The sequence below is a fragment of the Uranotaenia lowii genome, chromosome 3 (assembly GCF_029784155.1).
Source record: "Uranotaenia lowii strain MFRU-FL chromosome 3, ASM2978415v1, whole genome shotgun sequence".
NCBI lineage: Eukaryota > Metazoa > Arthropoda > Insecta > Diptera > Culicidae > Uranotaenia > Uranotaenia lowii.
The window spans coordinates 143,082,170-143,094,995 of record NC_073693.1 but is presented as its reverse complement, the minus strand read 5'-3'; the positions used below and the strand labels follow the sequence as shown (position 1 = coordinate 143,094,995).

Below are 12,826 nucleotides of genomic sequence, written 5' to 3'. Positions count from 1 at the left end.
GCTATGTATCATTCAAAAGAGATAAACGCAGAAATAAGTGAATCTGATAAAACTGTCAAAGAGCAACGAAATTTATATGCTAATGAACGACGAGACTCTAAACCAATCTTTATCTTTGAAGGTGATAGAGTTTTATTGAAGAAAATGGGGAAAGCAAACAAACTGTCACCCAATTTTGATCCTTGTGTATTTGAAGTGTTTGAACAATAAGGTGATGAGGCTTAAGTGGCTTCTAATGACACTTGAAGAATTCCAAGGCTAACACCGTTGTAAGCAACTAACATTCAACGTTAACTTAAGAGGAAACCTCTTATAGAACTCGAACTCAGAGGATTATTCGACAACCTTCTTTTATGCGTAATTAAATACATGCTGTTCATTCAACAGCAGATAATTAAGGCACTTATTTGATGGAATAATAAAATAAAAAAAAATTAAAAAGAAAAAGTAATTGTAGTATCTGCAGGTATAAAAGTTCTCGATTGATACTACCTTTGCATTAGTATACAATACATACTTCTTGTACAATCATAGTTATCTGTTAAAATGTACACCCGCGATCGCTATTGATGTTACTTAGTAACACACCTAACGACGTGAAGAAAGTTTAATTGTTATTCGACCTCTGACTAGGATATCAAGCTGACGTGTCGATTACAGCTGCTCTAGAGGATACTACACTTAACAACTGTCGATTTTTCATATCAAGAAACCATTATTTAAAAATAATGAAAAGAATAAAAGGTTACAAAGTTTACAATGATCACGCAAATCCGCATAAAAATGTCGTCAGCTACAAAGATACTGCTTATCTTTACATGTACAAATATTTACAAAAATATTGAAATGCCAACCAAGTCGCGAATTGTATTGCCGCGATGAAAACTTTTCCTCGGAACTAACCGGTTCATTCGATCGGCCATTCCCATCATCACTTCTGAGTAAATATAATGTTTCCCAATTGACCCGGCTCACCTTTGACTCATTCAGCGATCCGATCTCGATTGATCGTGTGTCGTCGCTCTGTCAATATATCGCTATATAGCATTCTAATTGATTGAATTATTGATCTAAACTGTGTTTCTGTTCTGCTTTTATCATTGCAGCCATCTACCGGTATCGACGTTTCAGAACCTACCAAGGTTAGAGTTCTTTAGTGCGTCTGAAAATCGTCTGGAGGAAATCCCGGCGGAAATGTTTCAACATATGCCTAACGTTGGGACGCTCGATTTTGCTAAGGGCAACCTCCGGTTTATCAACGGGGACACCTTCAAGCATCTACAGAACTTAAGACATTTGATATTGATATCGAACTATCTGGAGCGTATTGATACCAAAACTATGCCACGGACTCTGCTCACGCTTCATTATGGACACAACAACCTGACGTCGCTCAACGGAACTTTACGTCATCTGGATGAGCTTAAATTGTTGTTCATCAACGACAATCATCTGACTTCTTTAGATGATGAGTTTCCGCTTGCTTCCCCTAATCTGATGTCAATTTTTGCGCAGAACAATAAAATTAAAAATCTTCCGATCGAAATAAAATACTTGAAAAATTTGGATTCACTGATCATTCACAACAATGAGCTTACATCGTTCGATGGCCTTCTATCACGATCTTCTCACCTGACCAAGTTGGTTGCATACGGTAATAAAATCGACCATTTACGTAAAGATGAATTCACGGAAGCCGAACGATTGGAGGATCTCCAGTTGGCCGAGAATAAATTGACAAGCTTGAACGGATCCTTGATGAACTTGAAAGGACTTATTGTTGCCAATTTGAGCTTCAATCTTTTGAACGAGTTTTCGCTTCAAGAAATTTCCGGTTTGCGAAAATTACGTATCCTGGACCTTTCCCACAATAAGATAGAGATGCTCAAAGGCCGAATGGAAAATTTGGTTGACTCTGGTTCGATTATTTACGAACTACGACTGCAGCACAACCTGCTGAAATCGCTGGATGGTACCCTCATGGGATTGAACAACCTGAAGATCCTAAACGTCGCTCACAATCTGCTGGAAGTTATCACACCCGACGATCTTATAGGAATGGAAAATCTCGAGCATATGGATTTATCTTTCAATAAGCTGAAAACATTGGAAGAACTTTCTAAGGTACAGATTGTCTCATATTTGGTTAAGTTCCAGTAAATTAATTATTGATTTCCTTCTCTTTCAGACATTCCTTCCGTCTCTTCAGTCGGTGAATGCATCCTTCAATCTGCTCACCACTCTGGACAAAGATTTCCACGGGCTACCGGTGCTGTGTTCGGCCGATTTATCCAACAACATGATCCGGGTCATATCGGTAGATTTGGTGTCACAAACACGCTGCAGTAATCACGGAGTACCGAACAAGTTGGAGATTTTCCTGCAAGGTGAGTTCATTGACACGCTTGCTCCTGTAAGGGACTCTGAATTTACCAGTTCCGAGACGGCCAGATGTATGCCTCGTGCGCTGACTTTTTGGGTTTCGGTTTTCCGTGTCTCAAGCGCTTCAACAATGCTTTGGATCAGGGATTGACAAAGCGCGGCTCAAGCATGCGGCCCTCGGTGCATGTTTGTACGACCCGCGAAGCTTATCTTAAATTGATTTTTTTTTCATGATTTCTTTTTAACGATGTATTGTTATACTTATTCATATAGATAACTTTTTCTAGAGTTTTAAGCAATTATTGTGTTTTTTAAAGGCATAGGAGAGATAAGGGCATAATGGCCACTTTAAGGAGGACGCTAATTAGACCATAGAAAACAGCTATAATTTGTGAGTTACTTTATTGTTTGTGTACAGCAGTGATTGAAATCCTCACCAATTTTCTCATCAGAGGCATTCAAAATACACACTTTGAGGCCTCGCATAGCTATACAGGAGACGATACATATACATTCATTCAAACCTCCCCCCATGAGGAGGATCTGCTCTGAGAGACACTATCCGTTTGCTGCCCCGAACGAACTCTCTCAACGTTCGGTTGCTACATGATGCATGAAGAAGACGAGGCACACATACTCATTTACGTTGTTGAATTTGAATAACTCGAGCCGACCGCAAAGGTTGAGGCAACAACAAAAACAACCGAACTTATTGCGTTGCACGGCCCGCAACGTATGGTGAAAGAGGGGGGAAGAAAAAGAAATGAAAAAACTAGCTGCCTGCGTGCGGTTGCTGTGCAATAATAGCAATAGCAGAAAAACCTCACGCATTCGATCCAGGCACAAACGAGGAGACTCGGGTTTGCTCTGCCTTTTGAATTCGGTTCCCTCAAGGTTGTGACAGGAGATGAGTGAGAGCCATTCGTTTGGTTTTTTGGATTCGCTGCCTCGAATGTATATTGCTTCATGAAGGCGGCCATGTTGAGAGCGTATACATCATCGGTTTTGTCGTTTTCGCTGCCTCAAAGCAACCTTTGCTTCCGAGTAAAGCGTTGAGCGAGAGATGGTTGATCAACTCATGCTCAGCAAAATTCAATCACTGGTGTACAGACACTAAGAAAGTCTATTTAATAACGGGTAAAAATTTGGAAAAGAAGATAAAAACGTTTAAAATTGCATTTTAAAAATTTTTGCCAAAAGCTGAAAATCAGTCACTTTAGGGGCATAATGAGTACCCCCACAGGGGCAGTATAATCATCACTAATCAGGGCACGATTAGTATTTTCTGCCGTGAAACCTAGCAGCGAATTCCACTTAATTACAGAGCTGCGGCTTGCCTTGTTTCATCTGACGATTTGGCCTATTAGTTAAGTGTCGGAGAGATGATCAGAGGACTCGAATTCGATTCCTGGTCAAGGTGATTTTTTTTTCATTTGTGCATGTCTGTTTGTTGAATACAAAAAATTCACACACACTCATGCATTAAGTTTCTGGTGCTATGTTGGGCGGATGATGCTATCATGAAAAAAAAAAAACACCTCGACTAGGAATCGAACTCGAGTTTTTGATAACCTCTCCCACCGCTAACCAATAGGCTAAATCTTCAGATGTAAACTAGTCAGTCAAGCTGTGGCTCTATAATTCAGTTGACTTCATCGAGTTGAATTCGCTGCTAGATGCTACGGCAGAAAATGCTCATCGTGCCCTGATCAATTGTGCTCTGTATGCCCCGAGGCAACATGTTAAAGTAAAAACTAGAGATGTACCGAATATTCGGTCGGCCGAATATTCGGCGCCGAATACCGCCAAAAAACCGTTGAGCCGAATATTCGGCTCACCGAATAGTTGAGCTAGGTATTCGGCCGAATAGGCCGAATAGCTATGTTTTAAAATTTTTACAAAAACAGACTTCTCAGTTTTTTTAACTGATGCTGGATAATTTATTAAATATCCAAAAGTAATATTAAAAATCCTTCAAAATCATCAAAATCATGGTTTCAGTTAAACATTTAAATGCACCCGTGTATATTTCACTTTAGATAGGTTCATACTTTGATTATCGTTTATTTCAAATTTTCTTTATATAAATATCCAGGATTGTCCATAAACCGAATAAAGAATTCGAGAAAAGTTCAATCTGACCGAGATGGCCACATATTTTTCTTAAAACTTTTGGGATCTCTTAATTTTTTTTTAATTTTCTGTTACTAAACGACTTTTTGGAGTAAATTTATTTGTTAGATACGATTTGAACACTGCTGTTGTAATTCGATGAAAACTTTAAATTTCAAGTAATTTTATTTCTTTTTCCGCTTCAATGTTTCTACTCATCCGAATCGCTTGTATGTTTCTGAATATTTAATGCATAGTTTCTGTTCAAAATTTCCCTTTTTACTACAAGCTTTTAAAAAAAAATCGATTAAACCCGGCCGTGTGGATACGTATCGTAGAAAGTATTGTATGCCCAAGGTTTAAGATCATCGTTCTTTTTGGCAACTATTTTGATGACATCTAGCAAAAATTAGACATTCATCTAATTGGATATAAAAAACGCAATTTCAAATAACGTAACACCTGTTTTGACATGTTTTGTCCCAGATTTCACTGGAATCCAATCTCTTTTGAGATAAACGTCTCAGAAGCGACAAGTTATCTGTCCTTTCAGCCAATGGTGACATTTTGAAATTCAAAGAGACCTCTAATTACAAAAGATCTGACACATCTGGTTGGAAAAAATTTCTATTAGAAATAGCAGTAGAAATAGAAGTATTTCTAATGAAAACTCAACAGAATATTCGACCGAATATTCGGCCGAATATTCGTTTGGCCGAATAGTTGAAAAGGTCAATATTCGGCCGTTCGCCGAATACCACTATTCGGTACATCTCTAGTAAAAACGCATTTTAAAACTGATTATAGACCTACCTACCTACCTACGCATTTTAAAACTGATTATAGAGAAAAATCAAAATTTTTACATCATGCTGCAGTGCGTACATTATAGATTAAGATGATTTAACGATCATAAGAGTTTATTTTCCGGTGCTCAAAAATTATAATAATTTCGTCTTTTGAGAACCTCGTTGGTTTTTTTTTTAATATTTCTGTAAAGATGATAAGGAGACTCCTTTTTTGCCGGAAAATTAATACTATAGGAACTACAAAACTATTCCTCATGAAAATTCATTTGAGAAAATTCGTACTTTCGTGGAAAAGAGGAGTGCTTACTATGCCCCGGGTGCTCGTTATGCCTTTATCTCCTCTAGGTACAATATTAGGGGAGAGTGGGGTATCGTGGGCCATGGGGAAACGTGGGCCACTTTTAATATCTCAGTTGTGTGTTGAGATAAAAATCTCAAACCAACTGTCATCGACGTCGCTTTGCGTGAGCATATATTTCTATATGTTGTTTACTGAAATACGCATCATATGTTTTTTATTTATCAAGCTAAAAAAAGTTAGAAAAATTTACTTACATAATTAAAAAAACACCAGCTAATTTCATCGATGGGGAACCTAAAGTGCATAACAAAAATATGCTCATACGCTTATGATCTTAGTTTTGTCATGATCTTTCACTTGGAAAAGGAATTTTTGATGAAACATCAATAAGTCACACAAACGCAACCAATTTGCAAATCATAGCTTGTGGGGAATCGTGGGCCACACATCTTAAATCACCTATATTTTCATGTTTTTATACACATTCAGAACTTAAAATACGTTTTTCCTATCTGCAAAGTTTTCTTATGCCAAATGAAGAGTTATGGAACATATTTTGTCCATCCTATATAAGAAATTTTTCCAAAACGTTCTCGAGCCAGGTTTTGGAATCTATGCGATCATGCACAGCTCTCTTTTTTATTTCATCATCTGAAATTGTTCTAAAATAACAAAATGAATTAGGAAATCACAGTTTTGGATCAACGCATAAACTTTGCATGTTATTTGGTCAATTTGGATTTGGTGGCCCACGATTCCCCACCATTTTTCGAAATCCAAAAAATATTGCTTTTTTTCAAACAGTCAGAATTTGGGGAAAATAACTTATTAAAAATTTCCAAAAAATTTCTTATGATACCTTGAAAATGTAGAAAACCATACCATTTTTTATTTTCATTTTATCTTTTATAATAAAGAAGTTATGGAACAACGAAAAAAAGTGGCCCATGATTCCCCACTCTCCCATACTTAATTCAAATTCATCGGTAGAGCGAAAAAAAATGGGAAGTTTAGAGATAATCAAAGGCAATTGTTAGTGAGATCATTATTTAAAGTTGAATTATGAATACGATCAGAAGATTGTTTTTTTTTTATTTGAATTAATTTAATTTAATTGTTCTGAACAAAAATGAAGAAAAAATGGAACTATTAACAAGTGAAATATTTTTGTACTTGAATATTGACGTAGGAAATGAGGAAAGTTGAATTTATGAAGACTCTGTGAACGGCTTTAAATTTCTTATCGACATGACTCAGCATCAAAAATTCTTAATTTTCAACAAAAAACAACATCTGTTATTCTGTGATTCGACACAGAAAGTTTGTTACGATTATCTGTGATGCTATTTTCAGAAATATCATAGACGAATCATGTTAAACATCGTTAAATTGAGCAATTTTTACTTGAACTTAAGCAATCCATTCTATCAAAGTCATAAGATTTTCAAGATTTAGCTTTAGAAAGCCTATCGCAGAAGTATCTTAATTAAATTAAAAAAATCCATGGAATCCGTAAAATAAAAGTCTTGAATCAAAATTGTAAACTGTGGGTTTGACGAAGTTTGGTTGTTGTTCTGTGTTAATCTGTGAAATTACTAATGTTCCTGTGCTTTTGCCAACCTTGCTCAACATGCAAAAATCTTATAAAAACAGATTTTTCACCGCCAACAGAAAAAAAATCGGGTCTTTGAAGACAAAATTAAAGAAGATTTTAAGTATTTGAATTTCAATTACGATTCAACGTCCAACGCTGAGAAAACAGTGATTTCCTAACAAAAATATGCCAATTTTTCTCACTCTAAATAATCACTGTGCTTTTACTCCATAATACTTTTAATTTGAAGTGATGACATGCTGTACGATCAGTTCGAACAATAAACAGGTTTTTCCTAGGAAACGATTCCAACCTTTTTAAAAAGATTTAAGACCATTTAAAATTCTCGTTTCAAATAAAAAAGGGAAGCAAAAGATATGTCAGTAAAAATGAATAAATACGATTAAAAATTTTATTTTTTTCAAAAATGATCAAGATTTAGTGATGTATATAGCTATTTAACTTCGGCAGATATTATCCGCTTGTAGTTTAAAATTTTTTGTTAAATTTTCATTTTTTTTTAGCCCATAAATTCGTTTTATTCTCCTTTTTTTAGGTATGGGAGAGTGGGGAATCATGGGCCACATTTTTTACTTTGTTCCATAACATCTTTATTATAAAAGATAAAATGAAAATAAAAAATGGTATGGTTTTCTACATTTTTAAGGTATCAATAGGATTTTTTTTAAATTTTTAATAGGTATTATTCCCCAAATTCTGACTGTTTAAAAAAAGCAATATTTTTTTGGATATTGAAAAATAGTGGAAGATCGTAGGTCACTAAATCCAGATTGACCAAATAACATGCAAAAGAGGCGAATCTACCAAGCAAGCCTCTGTAATAAAATAAACTAAACCAACATGCAAAGTTTATGAGTTGACCCAAAACTGAAATTTCAAAATATATTTCGTTATTTTAAAGCAATTTCAGAAGAGGTAATAAAAAAGAGAGTTGTGTATGATCGGATAGATTCAAGAACCTGGCTCGCGAACGTTTTGGCAAAATTCCTTTTATAGGATGGACAAAATATTTTTCATACACTCTACATTTGGCAAAAGAAAACTTTACAGATAGGAAAAACGTATTTTATGTTCTGAATGTGTATAAAACATAAAAATATAGGTGGCCCACGATTGAAATTGTCAATTTATTTTAATAATTTTAATATTTTACAAATTTCTATCAAAAATTCGTTGATTGAGTTCTGGAAAGTGTTTGTGATTGATGGAGGTTAAAAAAATTGTGAGATTTCTAAATCTAAAACAAACCCAAAGCTAGGAAAAATATCCCCGGAAAATGAAAGCTTTATAAGTAAACTGCCTAAATAAAAAGGTTGATTTACAATTATAAATATGATAAATTAAATCTGTTTAAATGTTAAAACGACTACAATTGAAATTAAAATAAATCTGGGGGGAATACAGCGTTAAAAAAAAACATTTTCAAAAAAATAACTAAATTTGATGTTTTTTTTAATTTGATTGCGTATCTTCTCTGGTATCTCGTTTATTCATTGACATCTCATGTCTAAAATTTGGCCCTCCGGCTGAAAATGTTGACCACCCACTCTAGATTTTTTTCAAGATACATTTTAAAGCTTCATATATGTATAGTTTCACAATATCCTTTCACGATAGTTTCTGTTGGAGAGGTCGATGGTGAAGCAAAACACGAATTTTGATAGCGGTAGCTTCAAACTGAAATTCATATTGAATTAGTTTTTGCTGATACATGTTAGTGAATTCATCAACTTACATTTTAAGTGTTGGAATGGTAATGCTGTGAGACTCTCCTCCAACTTGAATTGGCTACTTCTAGCCGCACTTATTTCTGTTGGTTTAGTTAATTATTTATTAATGATTGTAAAAAATATTAAGGAATGTTATTACCGTTACTAATCTTCTCAAACTTGTTGAGTAACTTCTAGGGAACTGAATTATATCGATCTGCTTCTACCTATGAATATTCGGTTCTATAATTGTACATATTAAGTTGAAAAATATAAACTTACGATGTATGTATGAAGATATCTAAGTACTTAACAAGCAGATACCGTCAAACGGGGCATCATGCAACAGCGGGGTTCGATGCAACATTTATATAACACTACATTGAATCAATTTTTAATTTGATGTATTGTAATAAAGTTATCTTTTAATGATAACAAAATGATGATGACATAATTTCTCGCATCTTAAGCTAGTTGTCTTAAGTTTTTTATTTTTATGTAAAATTTGAAAAATCGAGCAATAAATGTACAAATTTTAACATTTTTTGATGCCGAAAAAAACTTTACCCAGTATGACGGATCGGCTTGATAAAATTACCTACAAACTTTTTACAGGTTTCCTCATATTATACCAACATTGTTGGTGTAAAAATATTTTTCGAACAATCACCCAATTTTTTTAAATGAATATTTTTAATATTCAGTTAGGTGTCTGGGGTAAAATGCAACAAAATGCAAATCAAAGAAATACCTTGTAAATCTCGTTTCCAAGTGTTGGAATATGAATGTTTTGAATCACGCGTTTGTAAACATTTTAATTTCATTCATCCAAACATTTATTTTTATGATTTCAGCTTTTAGAATTTTTCGTACTATTATTTAACCCCTAAATGTATGCAGCATCCTTAATTTCAGAAAAAATGTGAAAATTTGTTTTTACAGACCCAAAAACTACTGCAATTCGTGTTGTCATGCGTAATTGTCTTTAAGACATCGCAAATATATTAAAAATTATGAATTTTCGTACGTGTTCATAAGATTTTTCATTTAAAACAAAGTTTGTTGCAAGTTACCCCATTTTCTAAGAAGGGTGAAAATCGCATGTTTTTAGAAAATTAAAAATAACTGAAGAAGCCAATAATTTTTTTAACTACGCCAATTTGATGTCCCAGCATCCTTAAAACTTTTGATGCATAAAGGATACGATTAACTGTGAACATAAGTTTTTTAGAAGCTATTGAAGTTGAAAATTGTTGCATGTTGCCCCAGTTGACGGTACGAAGGATAATTCTAACTATTGTGGAAAATACTCGAAATCAACTAAATTGCTGCTAATGGAGTCTGTTATTGAATTTGTTATCAACAATGCAATCTGTCACAGGAACTCACTTCTCATTCAATGACACAGTGGGCTCGGCAACAGTTTCCAATGCAATAATTAAACATCCTATGAAAAATGAACAAACTCATCCAAATATTTGTATTGCTTTTTTCCAGAAAATCCTGTTCTCTGTGACGAATCGCTTCCAGAGCTGGTTTCACAGATGGAATCGTACCATGCACGATTGATCGGTATCGCTCATTGCATAGTTCCGCAGCAGATTCCGATTGATTCGCCCATTTTCATGCAACCGCCGATTCCCATGCTGAAACCGCTGCTCAAACCACAGATTCCGATGGTTCCATCTCCAGTCATGATCCAGCAGCCTTCTATCGTACAGATTCTAGTCCCGGCGCCAATCGTTGTCCAGCAGCCAGCTTTTGCCGACTCAGCAGCCGGAATGATTCAGCCCTCAGTCCAGGGTATCCAGGATATTCAACAACCGGTAGCATCGCCTCCACAGATCGCTCATATCCCTCAACAGCAACCTTATGACGAGTTGAAGTACTACGCCCAACCAGAAACAGCCATAGAATCCGAAACACTTGCCCCGCCACAGGAAGAGAACGATATTGCCAAAATTATTACTCCGACCAGCTCGACCATGAAAACTATTCTAGAATTCAAGAACATTATTCACGACACCTACTCAGCGATACCACCGGAAGTTCTTCCGCTTCCTCTTGACAAGGACCCTAGCTTGGCCACTGAACCGGAAGAGCCACCAGAAACACAACAGGATCAAGCCATAGAGGTGTCGGAACGCTGAATATAATCCAATGCTTTTCATTTTTTTTGAAAAAGAGAGTAACCCGCACTTTCAATTCTGTTACTAAAAGGCAAACATACTAAGAGGATAATTCCAAGCTTTGACTTCTTTTTTTTAATCTTAAGAGTTAGCATCTTCTTTTATGTTGAAGTTGAAATAATGTCGAAGGTTCTTAAGGATTGTTGCAAATCCTACCCAATGAGAGTACGAATTTTGCCATGGAAAGCAAGAGATTAGAGCTTTCGAAGCTAATGTGATTGTTGAATTGATTCGATAAACAATAGAAAGTTAAATACATCAGTGTATGCTTACTCAAAGAAACGTGATAAGCCTGTTTGCTGATTGACGAACTGGTTCCACTTAAATCACTTGTTGAATTTTGCTGGAATAAGGATCAACAGATAATTCTAGCGATCAAAACTAGTTGTAGATGTTATGTATCTTAGAAATCTATTGATTTTAATCCGAATGACGTTAGAGATCTACTACTCAATGATACAAATTTAGAGCGCACGCATGTAATTTACATGTCTTCACATGCACACCGAGCATTATTTTAGTTAATTAAGCATGACAATACATACCCCTGTTAAACGAATTGAAGAAAGATAGAACTTACAGTTATACGAACGAACAACTTTTTTTATTTCTCTTAGTCTACTCTAACTTTTCACTCTATCCACTATAGGCTAATTCACCGAAAAAATCACTCCCTTTCAACACATTTCTTTTGAATGATGTATTTATTCATGACCAAATCATCTATCTTAATTGATAAGAAATTTTCTAACCAATTATGCCACAGAGGAGGGTTCTGAACAATCAAACCTCAAATCAGAATGCATTTTGCATGATTGGTTATATAAAGACAAGTGACACTTTCCAATTGAATGCAATCGCAAATATACAGGTTAAAAAAAACCGTTGAGAGTGTCAGCAAAATCTTATAACAAATTACTCATTAACCGTGGACAATGCAGTACTTCACAAGGTAAAAATATTTTCCTGTTCTGGTGAAACATGTAAAATCGTAAGCTTATAAAAGAAAAGTATTTCAAATAAACAAGAAGCATGTAACTAGCTGAACAAGCGAGTCTGTCTACTTTTTTCGATGTTCATAGCAAGGTTGCCGAAATCACAGAAAAATCTGTATTATCACAGAATTTTGAGCAAAATTTCGTCACAGAATCTGTGTCACAAATCACAGAATTTTTAAATTTTCCACAGAATTCACAGAATTTCTAAATTTTGTACAGATTTTCAAAAATATAATTTTTTTTGTCATTTTCGACTTTTTATTTCTGACTATAATTTATGAAAATATGAAAACAAGGTAACGTAAATTGATATTTTTCATTTAAAACTGTAGGAAATTACCATTTTGTTTATGTTTGACATGATTTCCCTATAAACTTAATAAAAAAGCGTCACAGAAAACCGTCACAGAATTTTAGGTTCAAATCACAGAATTCGAGAATTTTTTTGTCAAAAACACAGAATTTTTTTTCGGCAACCTTGGTTCATAGGCCAGATTTCTATCAGAAAATATATTTCCAGCTGTAAATCTATTACTGTAAATCACCGTGGAATTCATGTGTAAAATGTAATGCAAATCTATACGTTAAATAAAGTGATACAATACTGTTTAATTGGATTTCTTCTGAATATAAAGTGTTTCTCAAGATTGCAATTTATATAAGTAGCGCTACTAACTTAGGAAACAAAGTAGCCTGAGTCTATTTGAGGTC

The 12,826-nt window shown here is 34.7% G+C and overlaps 1 protein-coding gene across 1 annotated transcript in view; it reads left to right on the top strand.

Annotated features, from left to right (window-relative positions):
* Positions 1 to 12,727, top strand: part of LOC129751836 (leucine-rich repeat protein soc-2 homolog) — a 65,356-nt gene extending 52,629 nt beyond the window's left edge. The window contains exons 2-4 of the mRNA XM_055747576.1: positions 1,107 to 2,124; positions 2,189 to 2,387; positions 10,426 to 12,727. Of these exons, the coding sequence (XP_055603551.1) occupies positions 1,107 to 2,124; positions 2,189 to 2,387; positions 10,426 to 11,078 (1,870 nt within the window). The 3' untranslated portion in view covers positions 11,079 to 12,727. The remainder of the gene's footprint in view (positions 1 to 1,106; positions 2,125 to 2,188; positions 2,388 to 10,425) is intronic.
* Positions 12,728 to 12,826: the final 99 nt, after the last annotated feature.